The sequence below is a fragment of the Lactuca saligna genome, chromosome 3 (genome assembly GCF_052625555.1).
Source record: "Lactuca saligna cultivar CGN05327 chromosome 3, ASM5262555v1, whole genome shotgun sequence".
Classification (NCBI taxonomy): domain Eukaryota; kingdom Viridiplantae; phylum Streptophyta; class Magnoliopsida; order Asterales; family Asteraceae; genus Lactuca; species Lactuca saligna.
In genome coordinates, this window is record NC_136419.1 from 12,814,228 (window position 1) to 12,833,994 (window position 19,767).

The window sequence follows — 19,767 nt, forward strand, 5'->3', positions numbered from 1 at the left end:
TTTAAAAGCATAAATGAAAATCGGTCTTTTCTGGCCGAGATTTTGGGGATGTCACAATTTTTGTAATAAAAAAATATAATATATAGTATTTGTTAAAATCTAATTAATGGAGTGGTGTATTTTGCAATATATATATATATATATATATATATATATATATATATATATATATATATATATATATATATATATATAATATATAAAAGTTATAAAAATGAAATATTCTAGAAATATACTTTTTGGAGAAAAAAATAGAAAAAAAAAATGAAGATGTGTTTGAGATGGTCTAACAAAAAGTTTGAGAATTACATTATTTATTTACCAAAGGGTTTCTACCCAGCGGTATCGGGTGTTGTCCTCCCTTCTAGAGGTTGAAGGTTCGGAATTAGGAGTAGTTTAAGAGTAGAATAGATTTGTCGTTTTAAAAAAACATAATTTATTTATTTATTTTAAAATTAGCTTCTTGGAACATATCATACTGCTACAAAATGTTACATTTTGTAATAAAATTTTGAGATTTACATATTTTGTTTGCATGGTTTTTTTTTTTTTACTTTTACCAATACAGATTAATAGTTGCATTTTTAAAATCATTAGGTTTATCTTTTGGTCTTTTGAGATTAATATTTTTATCTTTTAAAACATTAGGTTTATTATCTATTTATCTTTTAGTCTTTTGAAATGGAGACCACTTAGTTTAAAGTCGTGAGGCATGTAAATGTTTTTCTAGTTATTATTTCTATTATTATTATTACCAGATTTGAAACACAAATTACTTCATCATACTCTTCCTAACCACCGTCTCTTTGTCGAGTCTGATATCATCAACAATGTGTGATAAAGAATACATCGGGAGATCAAGAGATAATAGATGTGTCAGTTTTTCATTAGCAGGTTAATAGTCAAAAAGAGGGGGTTTCATCATGGTCGTCCCAAAAAAAATTAATTTAAGGGTGGGAGTGGAATAATTATGTTCACAAGTTTATTTGTTAACAAGCTTAAAAATAAATTAAAATGGCAACTATCATCATCTTGTAAAAATTTAAAGGAACTCAATTTTTCACTTATCTAAAAAGAAATTATGCCTCTATTTTTAAGGTAGGATCTTCAATGGTTTATTAGTTTCAGCAAATTATGACCCATAAAACAAAAGTTTATATGACGAGATCGAAGTTACAACTTACAACAATTGCAATTATATTGCTATCATTTGGAAAATGAACCGTAAATGCTAGAATTATCGAAACAACATTCATCTTTGAATTAATTTTTAAATCTTTAAATCTAGTTGATTCTCATCAAAATTCAATATAGTTGAACTTTGAATTAAATTTTAAATCGATAAATCTAGTTGACTCAAAATCGAATATAATTGTCAACGGAGCCTTTCCTTTTTGACCAATCTTTTACTTTTCAATGTATTACTGAATTTGGTTTGGTACTTCACTAGAACCAATCCATCAAAATTGATGACTATTTTTGTCAAGCATTACTTTCATGAACCTGGTGATGATGCCAAAACAATATCAAGTGAGATTTGATCTAACTAGTTTAAGTTTTACTGGCATTAAAAATGAAAATGAAACTATTTTACCATATCTATAAAAAAAAAACGGTGTCGTTAAGATAGAGATCTTAATCTTTTGATAGATATGATCCTAGGATTTCACAAACCAAAACGTCGTTAATATAGAGATCTTAATCTTTTGATCGATATGATCCTACGATTTCACAAACCAAAAACGATCTGCGATCAATGTTGTAGCAAGGTCGTACCTAAAATAGATCATACAATGATCCAATCCCACCTTTTCTTTATTTAATTTGGTCTTTAGTGTATTAAAGTAAACGCTTTCCTAACACTACAAAATTAATCTCGGTTTAATAATCCAACACATAGCCTTAAAATTTTGTCGTTTTTTCTGGTTTCACTCGCCTGGTAAAAGAGCTTTACAACAAAAAGATAACAATACTATAAAACGGGAAAATAATATCAATAAATCATTCAGCATAATAAATTGATACGTATCTTGGAAAAAAAAAATGAAAATTTAGAAGCAATACCTCAATCCAGAAAATAAATGATATGGTATGTTCCTGTCATTCATCCAACTCCAAGACATATTAGTAAAACGAAAAGCATATGGTTTTCCAAAAGCAGAAACAAAGGACAACAATACAATAACTTCTCCATGACCATAGTTGTGGATAAAATATCTCAGAATTTTTTTGACAAATTCTAATCATTCTCCGAGAACAACAAACATTTGTGAGAATTAGTTTTAGAAAAAAGCCACCATCACTCAGTTGGGATGAGTGCGGGCACAAAAGTTGAGGAATATCCGTAACTTATTCAAAACCAGATACAGACAGACAGACAGACATTTTTTTGTAAATAAAAAGAAGAAATTTAAGAAAAGCAAGTTGTTCTAAATCTTGTCATGAAGAGTTACCACCAAATCATGTGCATCATCCAGAAGCTTCCAAACATCCAAATGTCCAGCCATGCTATTACACTCCCTCAATATCTCATCCATACTGCTATACTTCTCTATTATCATCTTCCTCTTCTGCAACACACACGCCGCAATCGCATACAGCAACAGATCATCCGTGGGTGGGGCCCGCAGCCTCATCCTCCCCCACCCGGATTTCGTAATCCCCGCCCGGATGGCCGTCTGATCCGCCCACATCACCTCCCACAGACACAACGTCTGTTCAAAATTCAACTCCCGTCTGAACAAAACCACCACCATCCTATACACAAAGAAACAATCCTCCGCCTGCAGCTCCTCCAGGTGTCTGTACAGATGCGAATCCTTCCCTTTAATAATCTTGGAAACAATATTCAACTGCCGCCGGATCCCCACCTCGTCTAACCGGAAGTTATGGCGCGCTTTTTTCATGAACCCAACAAAGCACCAGAACGCCTCGCTGTCGTCCTCCACCACTGAGATGATTGGAGAGAGAAGGTCGCTCATTCCTTGACAGTAGCCGATTTCTGAGTCGTATAACGCGTACGCTTCTAGAATTGAAACTAAACGTGCAGCATGGAAGACTCTGCATGTTTCGAGATGAGTGTAGTCTTTTAGGACTACGCTTTTTGCTAATTCTTGTGCTTTTGTTACCGAAACCAATGCCTGTGATGGAGAGTACACGATCCATTCATCGTTCGCCCGGATGGCGTCCAGCCGGATGATTCTTTGCCACGTGGCGAAACTTTCAGATCTGTATGGAAGTGAGGTTTTACTTTTGACTTCTTCTGTGGTTTTCGGTTTTTGTGGTGTGGCGGGAGAGGGTTCCATGTTGTCGGTTTCTTCAGAGGAGTCAGAATCAGATGAACATGTGTCGGTTTTGGTAGTCACTTCGCTTACATCATCACCATCTTTGCTGTCCTCTTTGTTGTTGGTGGTGGTGGCGGTGGTGGCACTGATTTCTTCTTTTACTTGTTGGGAATCTGTGTCCACAACTTCACCACTATTGTTGGTGTTGCTGACATCATCATGGTTGGTGTCACTTATGTCGTTAGTGCTGTTATCTCTTCGTATGTAAGTTTGTTGGCACTGTTTTCTAAGATTTTCGTATTCTTTCTTGTTCTTAGTTTTAACAGCATCTCGTTCTTCTTTTGAACTTTTAAGATCATAACTGCAAGATGGGTTTCAGATAACAGAATGAGTTTACTTTTCAAATGCATTATAAATGAGTTTGAAGAATGCCATGGGAGTAAGATAGGTTTTAGGCGCTTACACTCCAAGAAGGAAGGGCCAAACTTCTGCTCTTAAGCTAGGATGAATACCCTGTGTAAAGAAGTATTGCAGACATGATAAGATAACAGAAGCAAATGCGAAAATGGATATGATAACAGAAAGTTAACTGAAAATTAAAGATCAAACATACTCCACTTCTAACTTTCTTCAAGAACTTTACTCCGCCATCACATAGTCTTCCATCTTCATCAAATAAAGCTTTCCATTGTTTTGGCTGAAGAGCATGTTTTCTTCTCCTTTTTGACCATGGGGATTGAAGGTGACCCCTACATCACAACACATGAGAGTGTACACAGTTATTGTAGGATCAAGAATCAAACAGAATAACAAGGAGCTGTAGATGATATAGTAGGCTTCAGAAACATCTAGTCTGCAGTCTCTTCAGTTTTCAGAGTTTGAAAATTACATGGTTTACTTTAAAGTTGGGTTATATTTTGGATACTATTAAGTTAACACTTATGACTTAACAGAAGATTGATAAATCCTTAACAGTTTACATAGAACAGTATTAACATGTCTTACACAGAGTGAAAGAATTTGAAAAGATGCATAAAGTATTTTGTAACAAAAACATGGCATCAACCCCTCTCCTTCACTCTATAAGGCTACAATTATACTGAAGCATGTTGTTAACGAAATCTCTATATACAACAATTTTATAAGACATATGAGGGGGCAGAACTATCGCAAATCCATGGTGGAAGAAGACTGTTCCTCTCTGAATATTTTAAGGAAGTCAATAGAACCGAAGCTACAGTATCGGATTAAGTCGTTACGCTTTAGGACAAATGGCAGACATCTTTATCGTTGGGAGAAAAGAAAAAGGAAAAAAAATATAGCAGTTTGAATGTTTCTTCCATTAGAAACTTGAAAAAAAAAAACAGGAGGAATACAATATCTGGTGAAAGGTAGGTGTCTTGAATACAGAAGTAAAAAAACCTAGAACAGATCGGCTAAGCAAGTAGAGAAACAAGAGATCAGTGCATTTTTTTTGGTGTAAAAGATAGTAGTTGGAGATCGAGATCTGGAAAGGGGAGGAAAGAGGAATGAGGGAACTGACCTAGTAGTAGAAATTGGTGAGGATGATGATGAAGAAGCAACGACTAATAGAACTGATCGCAAATGAATCCACGATGACGACGAGGACGACGATGTCGGAGAGGACGAATTCGAAGATGATGGTGACGAAGTGTGACTCCGCCGGAGTGCTCTCAATACATGATGTTTCTGTTGTGAGGCCAACATCTTTCCTTTTTTCTAGTAAATTCTATATGTGAAGTAACTATATCTATAATCTATACGAGCCTAGGGAATGAAATTAGAAACTTAGGGTTCCGATTGATCTATTTCGATTAGGACGACTAATTGAAGTAATTGTAAATGTTCTCTTCTTCTTTTACCTATTAGAGTAAACGAGGGTAGCGGCCACGGCGAGGCCAGCCATGACCGTCATGGCGATAGCTATTCCAACATTAGATTGGGAGCCAGAGCCACCACTAGCACCAACACCACCACCGGTAATCCAGAAAATCGCACCAGAGCCTCCATCGCTTTTTCCAACGGCGCCTTCAACAAAACCGTAACCTGTCCGACGACCATCACCACCGGAGAAGACGTCGAACATCAATGAGAAAAGCAACACCAACAGGAATGAAATCAGATTATTAACCTTGCTCCTCCTCCTCGTCGTTGTTTTCCCCAAATTCCTCCACACCATAACCTCTTTGACACCACCCCGGCCCCCCTTCCAATGCCTAAGTGCTTTGATTTTTGCCTCGGAGTGTTGTTTCTGTTGTATCCACTGCACAATACTCGAATCTAATTATGTTTGATGATAAACGAGGATGATGATGACGACGACGATTGCATCTCTATTTTCTCTCTCTCTCTCTCTCACACACACTCCCATCAGCCATCTTTGTGTGTCCTATCGAAGGGCAGTTATCAAAGCTTTTCCTTTTAGCAGGCCCAACCCCACGGCCCAAACTTTTTCTAAACTCCTCTTTTTATAAAGAACAAATCGCATCAAATATTGCTCTTTTTATAGAATTAAAAACTTACTTTTATTTTATATTTTTATAATTTATAATATAGTTGATGATCATAATTGATAAAATCACACATTTATTAATTGGCCACATTAAAGAAAATATTAATAGATCAACCTAGTCTCTTCATTAATAATTTAATATTACTAATATTAAAAAGTTACATGTGTTGACCGATTAAATGAATTTTGATCAATTATCTTCCCATCTAATTTTGACATTATGGTGAAGTTTTGATAATTTTTAATATTGGAACTTCAATGAATCTATTTTGAGTTCTAATTTTAAATATGTAGATGGATTATATTGAATATGTAACTTTATTGTATTTATTTGAGTACTATGAAGGACCATAATTTGCTACAAAGTAAATAAGATTCGCATTCTTGCTTTACCAAAGGAAAATATCGGGTGGATAACTTTTAATAACTCACTTTTGAAACAAGCTGGTTTTTTTTTTTTTTCTTTTTTGAAATTATATATTTAAATTTATACGTAAGATTATTTCCAAAGTTATAGAGATAAGAACATATGTAAGGGCATAAAGATAAATGTAATTCTATTGTTATTATGCAAAATTTTGTTTTGATCTATAAATAAATGTAAATATATTGGTTTATGTGGTTAAATAAAATGTATACGTCGCATTAGAGTTATCTCAAAACGATTTAGAACCAAAATGTTGTGTTTCTACATAAATAACTATTTAATTTTATCAAATTAAAGAAAAATCATTACGAGCACCTTGAATGTCATGATTCTCACAAACTAACTCCACTATTAAAGTTTTCATTACTGATTAACATGAACAAACCATTATACGTCACAATATTCACCAAACACCATAACTGAACTTCCCACAATCAAATGAAAACTAGTACTTTAAATGAATTAATCTGTATCAAAAACAAAATAAACAATCAACAATGTAAACAGGTATTGTGAATTATGTATATCCCATTCATATTTGTTAAAGTAAATTTGAAATGGTTTGGTCAAGTACACTTTAGTATCTAATTTTTTTTTTCACTCGGATCGTCCATGTGGTTTGATTTTGTTGCGTTTTTCGTCCCTTACATACATAAAGTTAGGGACCAAATGTGCAATTTTAATCAAACCATAGAGATACAAACGCAACGAAATCAAACCACATGGACGATCCGAGTGCAAAAAAAAGTTAGGAATCAAACTTGCAATTTTGACCAAATCATAGGGACTATTTCTGTATTTTACTCGATTTGTTATTATAAAATAAAATATTGTAAAGGATTCATATTTGTCGATATAAATAAAAACTATATCAAGACTTGAATGGAAACTGTGTTTTTTTTTTCTAAATAATGTATTATTAATTTGATTATTGATTTGGTAAAAGGGGGAAGGAAACTTAGGGAAGAGGGAATTTTTGAATAAAAGGAAAAGGCAAGTTGGATTATAATGTAGAAGAATATAATGAGACTTTGCACATGGGAAAGTTAAGAATGTAATGAGAGGGAGACAAGCACCCATCCACATGTATTTTCAAATATAAATCACATTAAACTTTTAGATTTACGAATATTAAAATATGAAACATATGGGTTAATCAACCAAAAGCACGAACATAACCACACGTGCAAGTTTTATTACCATATGAGTTGTCGATCATAATTATAACTTCAATGCTTACACATGCAAGTTTTCCGTATGGTTTGTACTTTGTTTGCGTATTAAAACATTTATGATCCTATGATTTAGGATACAAGCTTCATTTTCATATGATTTCGATGCATGAAGGACTTCGCTTAAATGCTATTGATATGATACTTATTGAGTATTGTAAAGGGTTGTGTCTAACTCGATCAGATTCAAACTGTTTGATACTTACTCGGTACTAACTCCTTTAAAATGTCTCTTACTCAGTAAAACTCACACTTGACTCGATCATATCTGACTCACGAGTTGTTTGATAATTGATGATTGAGTCAGATCTAACCAAATCGAAGTCTGACTGGGTATATGATTGAATCTACATCTGACTGAAATCATGATGTTTAATTATGTGTCTAATTTGCTATGTTGAATGATGAAAATGATCATTTTATATTTCTATTATGTTTGCAACTCAACATATATATGTTAAACCGAATGTGAGTCAAACTACATGTTTTATTACCATATGAGTTGTCGATCATAACTATGACTTCAATGCTTACACATGCAAGTTTTATGTATGGTTTTTACTTTGTTTGCTATTTGTTGTATTTAAACATTTATGATCTTATGATTTAGGATACAAGCTTCATTTTAATATGATTTCGTTGTATGAAGGACTTTGCTTAGAGGTTCTTGATATGATTTTTATTGAGTATTGTAAAAGGTTGGGTCTAACTCGATCAGATTCAAACTGTTTGATACTTACTGTGACATCCTCAAATTTTTAGAACTAACTAAAACTTTGTTTTACGCTTGCATTATCACTGATGCGGAATTTCCTAGTATATTTGAAACTTTTTTAGTACAAGTGATTGTCTCAATTTAATAAAACCCTAAGGATGTCATAATCAATACAAAAACATAAGTTATAGTATAAATACCTAATGGTCTTGAACTCTATTGCAGGTTGTATCTTACTCACTCAGCTTCCTAATCAAGTTCCAGTAGCTTAATTCTTGATACTTGTGATGCATATAAATCGAATGGGTCAGGTTTGGAAACTTTGTGAGATGCATATGGATTTTAATCACATAATATTGTTATGATAGTATTCATTAATTATCAGGCCTGCAAAATCAACCATTACCATACAACATCCATATATGTGTATCCATTCATATCAATCCTCACAAATTATTAGGGAGAAATTATCTCTCTTGATGAACGGTTAAAAGCTTAACTACTCGGCTAGGGGCTTCTTGGCTGATGCAGTCATAAAGACATATGGGTCATCAGAGTATTTGACGAATATGGTATCCCATTTCATCTACGTCTGTGAGAAATGATCTCACACCACCAACGTAATTCACAAGACTATCTAGAATGATCAAGTGTTTTCACCTACTATTGGAGGTGACCAAACATACCGTTACAGTTGCCTGATCTGGACTCAACATTTTTGGTCATCCAAGGGGAATATTATAAGCGACTCCCGTACAAAGTTATTGTACATCGACACCTGAGAGTGTCATGGAACACAAATTTACTCTCCGTTCCTAGCTTACACACATTCTCCTAATGAGACTACCCAATATCAAAATTAAATGAACTAGGTATCTTCCATAAGTCTAAGTCTCTCCCTAGACTAGATTACGATGTCTGTAACCAACCTCTAATACCAACTATATTCTTGGGTGACATTAACCTATCTTTAGTGTATATATATTCCATATAGAGTATTATGTATTATTATTCATTTGTCTTTACAACAAAGTTACTTCTAATATCAGTATATAGTATTATCTATTTATCCTAACATAAAATAGAGCCATATCTGGTTCGTACATAGCATAACATTATATATATATATATATATATATATATATATATATATATATATATATATATATATATAGGATCAAATGTGAACTACAAATGTTTTGTAAATGTATGACCGAATCTCGTCCATTGGATTAAAAAATTAAAAGGTTAAGATACGAGGGCACATGTTTGTAACATCCCGACTCCCAGATATTAATTTTAAATCTTTATTTTCTCATATTAAAATGTCTACTCAACGAGTTGATGCCCTGACTCGTCGAGCAGGAATTTAAGGCCACGTGTTTTAAATAACCAAATCTCCGAATCGGAGACATGACTCGACGAGTTGGAGCTGGAGGATGAAACCCAAATTTCCAGGGTTTTGCACCCTATTTAAAGGGTCATTAGACTCCCTTAGCCTCCCTTACAGTCCCTTGTGAGTCCAGAAACCCTAAATCACCATTTTCTCTCCATAATTGTGTGTGTTAAGCTTAAAATGTGGATCTTGGTGAGGGGAGCTTGAAGATCAATTAGTTTGAGGCAAGGAACGTGTGTGGATCTGAAGTCTACCCCAATTTAGCATCATTTGAAGGTATCAAGTCGCTACCTTGATCTTCCTCCAGCTAGATCCTTTAATGTTTGAGTTTTAGGGCCATTTTGGTGTGTTGATACTTCATTTCGAGTGACGAACAAAGATCTGAGGTTACAACTTCAGATCTAGCCTTACCTTGTCCCTTACAATCATAAAGTCACAGTCTTTAGCATGCTAGTGTAATCCCCTTGTCTATAATCTCTTCATTAGCTTAATTTAAGTCATTAGCACCTTGTATGTACGTAAAGTTTGCAACTTTACGTAAGAAGTATGCCTTAGCAACTTAGATCTGCAATGTGGGGCTTTGGAATGGCTTAATAAGCATCTGAATGGAGTAAGGACTGAAGGGACTCGACGGGTTGCATGGCCAACTCGGCGAGTCCGAAGAAGATTGTCGTGCAAGAGTTTTTGCATCAACTCGGCGAGTTCATATGAGGACTTGGCGTGTCAGCTACGGTTTTCCCGACTTCTGGATCATGCCTGAACTCGGTGAGTTGCAGGGAAACTCGACAAGTAGATGGGGGATTTCACGACTTCTCGAGTTTAGGGAGGACTCGACGAGTCAGTGAACTACACTCGACGAGTCGGGTCAACATGAAATGTTGACCTTGATCATTGACTTGGACTTTGACCAAGGGTTGACTAGTTGACTTATGGGATATTATGGTACAAGTCCTGTGCTTCCAGTAGTACGGGCCCAATACTACCTTCCACACCTATTTGTACCTTTCCCCAAATCCCTACCTGACAACCCCAATTTGTTCCAGAACTAACCCATATTCCACGACTACCGCATACATCAAATCTCAGGCCGTCCTAAGATTTACTCTACTCACATTAATCTAACCAATCATGGCAGGTTGCCTTTAGGCATGCAAATTGTACACAGAAAAAGGATCAAATAGACTTTTGAATAAAAGATTCTACCCTAGGACCACAACCAAACAAAGAACAAGAAATAAGGCCAAATCGATCATTTTGAGGCTATAAGCTCCTAACCGTATACAATTTAAAAGCATACACACAGCAAGTTCCATATAATCAACAAGCTCAAATATCAGTATGACAGGGCTAACATATTGGGGAACTACTTATTGCCTCGGATGATCACTCGCGTTGCACTCTCATATTTTCATTTCATTTTGAAAAACCTTTTTTAAGTTACTTTTTGGAAAACAATTTTACCATTTCCTTAGTTTGAGTCCTAACACACTCGATAGTTTGCCCGAATCCCTCAAACCAAGGCTCTGCTACCAACTTGTAACGACCCAAATTTTACAAAGAAAATTTTCATTTTTAATTAGTAAACACGCTTACATAAACCATGAAATTCCAACATAATTGTTTTCAAATCCACATTCATTACAACTTTGTTTAAATCATCAGAGTGTCCCAAAACATATTAGTGAAAAAGAGAGATAGAGTGCACGCCGCGCCATCACGCCTTGCCTTTTCCCTTGGGCTCAGATGTACCTGAAACAAATACACAAACGGTAAGCTTGAAAGCTTAGAGAGTTCCCCATAGCACACCCACACACAAACACATACACCATATCATGCTAGCTAAAAACTATACATAACACATAAGCCATGTAAATAACACATAAGGAAGCCCTGGAAACCCTCCAGGGTCTTACTCCGGATACCATAAGAAGCCCCACATGGTCTTAGCCCAATGCCTCAGGAACCCCCCGGGGTCTTTGACCTAGGATGCCAAGGAAACCCTCCAAGGTCTTACACCTAAGTGCCTCGGGAACCCCCCTAGGTCTTTGACCTAGGATGCCAAGGAAACCCTCCAAGGTCTTACACCTAAGTGAATCAAGAACCCCCCGAGGTCTTCCATACACAATACACATAAACAACTAGCACATTACATATCAAATAGTCCAAATAGCATATACATAACAGTTGATGGGCCGGCCTTGGTGCCTTCGACCCATTGGTATGGTGAAGAGACTCACCTTTGTCTGCTGAATACAAAAGCTGCTCTCCTAACAGTCTGAATCTCATGTGCTGAATAATAATATTAATCAATGTTAGGACCTTAGATTAGTCAAATTAAAAACCTAAACTCCAAACCCATCCATGAGGCCCAGTTATCCTTCCCTTGCTAATGGGCCCAAAATCCAAGTCCAAAAAATATTAACGGACCTCTTGGCCCAATAAGACCCAACCAATATATCCATGGCCCATAACAGATGAAATAGCCCACATAGACGTCACCTCACCATTTACCATAAAAGCGTGGTTCCATACCACACACAATGAGTGGTGCTACACTATGTTTTTTTGTTTAATAAATAAAAACTATATTGTTAATTAAAAACATAATATTTAATTAAATAAAAATAAACCCACTACATTACATTTAACTGAAAAAAAAAAAGACATAACATCACATTAAAAATAAAAACAAACTACAAATCTTGAACCTAAATAAAACACTACAAATATTTGATTATTTAGGTTGTTTAAAAAAGACATTTTTATAAATTTTTGGAATTGAAGTTTGTAAAAGATGAGAGAATTGAGAGAATTTTTTTAAAAAATATTGATGGTATATGTATGTATATATAGTGGTAAAGTGTAAAAAAATAAAATAAATAATAGTTAATTTGAAATTTGTGATGATTTGAAACAGTCAAAAAATCTAGCCAATCACAATTAAAGAAGAAGCGCTCCATCCCACAACCGAACTGCAGCCCTAGTCGCATCCAATGGGCGTTGTTCCGGCTGATGTGGCAAGGAGACTATGGTCTATACTCTCTACGTAGCCATTGCCTTGAGCCTAATTGTCTTTTACACTCTCTTTTATAATCCCAACGTTAGTGCATGTACCGAAATAAATTATATATCAACTTTATGCTAATGAATTCTAAATAGATAAAATATATGTCAGCTTTATGCTAATGTTTTAAGGGAAAATGATCTTTGAGGGTAATAAAGTGTTCTATAAGTACTCATTTGGTCCCTTATCTTTTTTTGTCTTTATTATACCACTGAACTTACTAATCCGGCTCACCAAAACCCTCGATACCGGTTGTTGTAGGTTACTAGTTATGTGGATATTACAAGGCATTATGTGCGATAAACTAGGCTTATTAATTGCAAAGTTACAGTATTGCATCGTTCTTGCCCTAGATCGACATGGATGCTTCTTCTTCTTCTTCTTCTTCTATTTCTTCCAAACGAAATGCTGAATTTCAACCTGAAAATCCTTGTTACTGTGGGTTACCATCTCGTGTACGAACATCACGAACTAAAGACAATCCAGGAAAAAAATTCAGATTGTGCCCTAACTCCATGGTAAAGCAAATGTTTTTTACTTTTCGTTTAATCTTCTTCACGAACCAAATGTTTTTTACTTTTCGTTTAATCTTCTTTCTTTAACCAATTTGTTACTTTTTTTCAAGAATGAAGGACCAAAATGCAAGTTCTGGGAATGGTTGGAGCCTGAAACCCCTGAAAATGAAGTCAATTATGGGAAGTACAAAAAAGAACTATGCAATTTAACCCTCAAAGTTTCTATATTGGAAAATGAGATCAGCATTTGTAAGATGAAGATGGAACAAGAAAACTTGGTTGTTAGACAAGAGTTTGAAAAACTCAAATGGAAGTTATTTACTCATAAAGTTGTGATGATTATGTTGTTTCTGTTATTTGTGTTTAAGAAGTAGTTAGTTTAGCTGTATTCAAAGACTAAATGTAATCCTTAATGTTGTAATTTGTTTGATGTATTAAGACTAAATCTATTTGATTAATGATAGTTTGATGTTTAATTTGAGTGCTTTCCAAGAAGTATTAATGTGTTTAACATGTTAGTGAATTGGACATGGTGCATGGGTAAAATGGTCCATATTAAAGTTGGCAGTAATTAATTGTTAATGTCTTGATGTGATCCAAGGGTAAAATGGTCCAGATTAACCACATTGGATACATCAAACATTTCTTAATGTATTAAGACTAAATATTGGCATTAATCAATTGTTAATATCTTGATGTGATCCAAGGGTAAAACGATCCAGATTAACCACATTGGATACATCAAACATTTCTTAATGTATTAAGACTAAATATTGGCATTAATCAATTGTTAATGTCTTGATGTGATCCAAGGGTAAAATGGTCCAGATTAAATTTGGCAGTAATCAATTGTTAATGTCTTGATGTGATTAAAGGGTAAAATGGTCCAGATTAAATTTGGCAGTAATCAATTGTTAATGTGTTGATGTGATCCAAGGGTAAAATGGTCCAGATTAACAACAACAACATCAAACATTGCTTAATGTATTAATACTAAATCTACTTGATTTATGATAGATAATATAAGATTAAATAATCTATATGCAAATAACCGTACACCAAAGCATATAGATAAAAGACAAAGTTGTAATATTCCATCAGTATGTGCACTATTACAAAAGTTGTGCCCACAGTTGTCCTAATATGTCAAAAGATGTGCCATGTGCCATGATTCTTAAAGTTTTCCCAATTACATAATTACAAGACTAAAAGTTTGTCTTACCAAAAAAATTAAAACATAAAATCATTCCAACACCATTGGGTTGTGTGTAGTGCTTCCTTCTTTCTTCAAAACCTTCCTCCTCAACCCTATCTTGGTAATTCTTTCTGAGTATTTTCGTATCCTCTGCCTAGTTGCAACTGGTTGAGCAGGGACATCAACATTTGGATGTGGATCATCTACTTGAACCGGTTCAACATGTGGAGCTGGATCATCAACTGGTTCAACATGTGGTACTTGAACTGGATCCACTGGATCTGCTTGAATTGGTTCAACATTTGGAGCTGGTACTTGAATTGGATCCATTGGATCTGCTTGAACTGGTTCAACATGTGGAGCTGGTACTTGAACTGGATCTGCTTGAACTGGATCCACTTGAACTGGTTCCACTTTACCTGTTATACAAATATGTAGTTAATGAGTTGGATGTTCTATTTAAATTATATTGTTTTAATAGCATACCTTTCTCTTTTTTACATTTTTTAGGTTTCTTGTTTTTTGGCCTTAAAGTGGATGCTACATCTGCTGGTCTAGTAGGACATGCTGATCTATTATGGACCCTTTCTCTACAAATAGTGCATCTATTAACTGAACCTGCTTTTGAGATAGTATGCCTTGTTTTCCCCTTGCTTTCCATCTCAGATTGATCCTTTTTCCTTTTAAGGGTTGGCCTTCCTGGTAACCTTCTTTTTGAGGAGGCAATGGTTTCATGTAAGGAGCTTCAGGCCACATGGAACTACCATTAAGTGGGTTAATGGTATGTTTGCAACAAGTCAAGAACATGGCTGTATGGAACCATGGTGCAACATAATCCTTTGCATTCCTGTTGAGGTATGAAATGGCTGCCACTGCATGCACACATGGGATACCTGATACTTGCCAAGATCTACATCCACATGTGTTGTTGTTAAGGTCCACAACATATCCGTCATTTCCAATCCTAACCTCATATTTTTGTACCCCAGAAGGTATAACTCCCCAAAATTTGTCCACAAAAATAACAAGTTCTATTAATCTACTAGATAACATATTAATACATATAAAATACAAGTTATATCATACCTTTGCTGTTTCTTTAACTTTGATATCTTTAATCTTATATATGGGCATATTTTTAAATTACCCCAACTTTGTCCCTCTAGCAGCATTCTATACATCCTCTCCATTCCATAAATTCGAATCTCTTCCAACATGGTAAGGAGTGGTCTCTTCCTAGCAAGATCAATAACTAAGTTGAAACTTTCTGATATGTCATTCTCATAAGCATCACAAGCCCTGTCCACTTCAAAGAATGCCCTGCACCAACTTTTAGGGTCCATTTCCATGAGGTGTTCATAAGCTAAAGGTTCAATTGTTTTTATGGAATTCATTTATGCCTCAAATTTAGGTTGAGTAGTACTTGCAGCAGCTGCCCAAAACAACTTCCTATATTGTTCACCTTTGAATCTTTTCTTGAAGTTAGCATAGATGTGCCTAGCACATTATCTATGCTCTGCTACTGGAACTCTTTCTTTGACAACCTCTACCAATCCCTAAGAGGAACCAGAAATGGATGACATAAGAAAAAACATTGAACTCAAACAAAACATAAAAGAAAATATACCTTGTGTTGGTATGATATGAGGGTCAATCCATAACCAATTCCCATTTCAATATCATCTAGTAGGATGTCAAGAAACCACTTCCATGTTTCCTTATTTTCTACTGGCACCACAGCCCATGCAATAGTTTGTATCCCTACCCATAGCTGCTAACAGTTGGCCTCTACATATACCCTTTAAAAAACAACCATCTACCCCTATTACCCTCCTACATGCAGCAATCCAACCATCCTTCACACCCTTAAAACAAACATACATTTTAGAAAAGTAAGTGGTGGAATCAGGCATGACATCCACATCCATCTTTACTATTGAACCAGGATTTGTCCTCACTATTTCTTCACTATAACTCCATACTCTACCATAATGTTCTATCAAGCTACCTTCTATCTTATCCAAAGCATATCTCCTAGCATTTCTACATTGAGTCACACTAACAATCAAGTTAAACTTTGTACTCACTTTGGCTTTCATTTTCCTTATGCTCATTTTGGGGTTCTTCAAAAGTTGATTCTTAAAATGCTTTCCAATCCATTTATATGTTACAATGGAACCAAGTTTGAAGACTCTTGAACATCATCAACTAAGGACTTAATCTGGAAAGACCTTTCACTACTCATCCAGGAAGCCCACAGTTTAAAAGCACAAGAGGGGTTCTTGCTATCTTTACAACATCTCACTAATAACCTCTGACTATCATTTTTCTCATAATAAAGATTGTACCCATTCTTCACTGCATAGTTAGTCAAACAAATTTTCAATTCCATAGGGTTAAAGAATCTCATACCTTGAATTGGCACCATTTTGTACCATTTCTGGTTCTCATTATGGACAGGGTACATTGGTTTGTCATCCCCATTGTTGGTTTCAACCTCATCAGTTTCAAGCTTATCATTTTTATCCTTAGAAATACCTGACACCCGGTGTAAGAATTCATCACCAACAATTTTGTCAAAAGAAAAATGCTTTCTAATCCATTTATATGTTACAATGGAACCAAGTTTGAAGACTCTTGAACAGTTATGGTCATCAACTAAGGACTTAATCTGGAAAGACCTTTCACTACTCATCCAGGAAGCCCACAGTCTAAAAGCACAAGAGGGGTTCTTTCTATCTTTACAACATCTCACTAATAACCTCTGACTATCATTTTTCTCATAATAAAGATTGTACCCAATCTTCACTGCATAGTTAGTCAAACAATTTTTCAATTCCATAGGGTTAGAGAATCTCATACGTTGAATTGGCACCATTTTGTCCCATTTCTGGTTCTCATTATGGACAGGGTACACTGGTTTGTCATCCCCATTGTTGGTTTCAACCTCATCAGTTTCAAGCTCATCATTTTTATCCTTAGAAATACCTGACACCCGGTGTAAGAATTCATCACCAATAGTTTTGTCAAGAGAAGGAATGTAACCATCTGCTTCATGCTCATATGGAATATCATCAGAAAGTTGTGACTCTTTATCATTATCCACGTTTGGATCAGAATAATGCCCTTCATCATCTTCTACTACTTCCATATCAGCCCAATCAAGTACAGGTTCATTTTTGTAGTCTATATACACATTCATTATTAGACCAACTTCATCACTATAACCCGTTTCAATAAACTCATAGTAGTCAGCATCATTCCCAATTCTCCTAATACCCTCTGCCAATGGTTCATTTCTAGTGCAATAATATACATTATCGCAACTGCCTTCAATCAACTTTTCAATGAACAACTTAAAATCTTTGAGATCCATTGCACCAAAATCAACATCAGCGATTGAAACAACAACAGAGTTCAAGTACACTAATGGTTTTGGTGCGAATAAACCATTATAATGTACATAAACTGTCAAATACTTACGGAGTTTGGAATCTGAGGCCATCTTCTTCACTGTAACACTCGCATTCACCACTTCTCTTCAATTTCGTAACTGTATTCTTCGATTAAACCCTAACTGTAAGGAGAATTGGGGGTGAAAGAGTAATGGGTTTGCAACGTGGTCTAGGTCCACGTAATACGACATGTCATCTCTACTTAAATGAGATAAACGACATAACAAGAGATAACCGGTATCGAGGGTTTTGGTGAGCAGGATTAGTAAGTTCAGTGGTATAATAAAGATAAAAAAAAAAGATAAAGGACCAAATGAGTACTTATAGAACACTTTATTACCCTCAAAGGTCATTTTCCCATGTTTTAATAAAAAAACATGCATTTCAATTTCATAACATCTGATGTGAAAATTCTAAATATATAACTTTCACAAAATAACATATCATTTTTTAAATCTAGTACTATATAAAATAAACATACTACATACTGCAAACAATTAACAATATTTTAAAATCGGATACTACGTTGGATCATGATCTATCATATTGCAACTTGACTTAGAGATGTTATTCGGGTCGAAAACTATTTGGATTCGAATAAACCGAAAACCGAATAAAATTTATTGGAGGAACCGAAAACCAGACCGATTAAACCAATATATGTCTGATTAGGTCCAAATATTAATCAGTCTGGTTTGGTTATTACCCCGTATAAACTGAATAGTATTTCAATATGACTAAAGATCAAATAGAACCGGATAAAATCGAAAAGACCCGAATAAACCATATTGTATACTACTTAATAAAAAACTTAGGGAGCCGTTTTTCTGATTATTTAAGGTATTAGAAATGTAATAAAATATATTTTCAGATGTATTAAACTATTTCTATCGTTGGGTTTCACAAGTTTAAAATAACAATTTTATTTTATCTTTTTAACATGTTATGATGTTATAGTTAAATGTTAACTCATATCAATTCATTTATAAGAAAATAATCACAATTGATTAATTGATTATATGTAACTACAAATTATATGCATCCAAAAATTGAGATATAAATATGAAAACAATATATTAAGCACTAAACATTAAACACCAAAAAATTCATATATAAATATATAAGTTAAATATTAAGCATTAAACACCCAAACTAAAATAAGAATAAGCCTATAATATATACCCGAGAGCTGAACCAAACAGATTATTCGGTATGTTTTTTAGAGCCGATTAAGCAATTATTCCTGTAATCAAGACCGAAATACTCGAGAACCGAACCAGATAGCTTATTCAATCCTAATTTGATTCGGTTCGGTTCGCGTTCAGGTTCGAGTATTCAGTCTAAACACGCATCCCTACGTGATTGATAAACTGAAATATTATCGGCTCTTTCGATAATATTGGATTGAACCCATCGTCTAAACACTATCGTTATGTGGGGTTTTTCATGCATCCCTACGTGATTGATAAACTTATATTTTTTGTTTTTTCCGGATTAAACTTTAAATTTATTTTTTGCCTGAAAAACTATTGTATTTTTTCATTTTCTCGTTTTGGCCCTTTGTCATTTTTGCCAAAAAAATTAAAATGTGAGGGTTTTTTTTTGAGAAAAACAAAAAAATTTAGGGTTTATTTGGAAACATTTAAAACATTTTTTGGAAAAAAAAAAATACAAGGTTGAGGGTCTTTTTGAAAAAAAAAAATACAATGTTTTTTTCAAATAAAAAATAAATTTGAGGTTTAATCCGTAAATAACACAAAATATAATTTTTTTTTAGATTAACCCAAGTTTTAAAATCATTTGCCTAAAATGATTAGATGTTTAAAGTGCAATTAAAAACAGTATGAAAATATACAACATAATGTTTATTTACAAAATTTAATGTGTGTCAAGAATATATATATATATATATATATATATATATATATATATATATATATATATATATATA

At 34.3% G+C, this 19,767-nt stretch overlaps 1 protein-coding gene across 2 annotated transcripts; it reads right to left on the bottom strand.

Annotated features, from left to right (window-relative positions):
* Window positions 1-2,177: 2,177 nt before the first annotated feature.
* On the bottom strand, window positions 2,178-5,721 carry LOC145034500 (rab GTPase-activating protein 22-like). Of its 2 annotated transcripts, none has more exons than XM_078982928.1 (4): window positions 5,168-5,721; window positions 3,898-4,033; window positions 3,748-3,797; window positions 2,178-3,645 (listed from the first exon to the last, which is right to left on the bottom strand). In XM_078982928.1, the coding sequence occupies exons 1-4, from the start codon at window positions 5,482-5,484 to the stop codon at window positions 2,430-2,432; spliced, it is 1,719 nt and encodes a 572-aa protein (XP_078839054.1). In that variant the 5' UTR covers window positions 5,485-5,721; the 3' UTR covers window positions 2,178-2,429. The 2 variants fall into 2 exon arrangements, with proteins under 2 accessions (XP_078839054.1, XP_078839055.1); XM_078982929.1 differs by having other exon boundaries at window positions 4,828-5,310.
* Between the last annotated feature and the right edge of the window lie 14,046 nt (window positions 5,722-19,767).

Excerpts from the sequence above, each read along its gene's own strand:
- LOC145034500 (XM_078982928.1), bottom strand. The coding sequence starts at position 5,484 with ATGGTGTGGAGGAATTTGGGGAAAACAACGACGAGGAGGAGGAGCAAG. Across the intron at positions 4,034-5,167 it reads ACCCTCGTTTACTCTAATAG|GGGTCACCTTCAATCCCCAT; the intron begins GTAAAAGAAGAA and ends GTTGTGATGTAG. Across the intron at positions 3,798-3,897 it reads TGAAGAAAGTTAGAAGTGGA|GGTATTCATCCTAGCTTAAG; the intron begins GTATGTTTGATC and ends TTCTTTACACAG.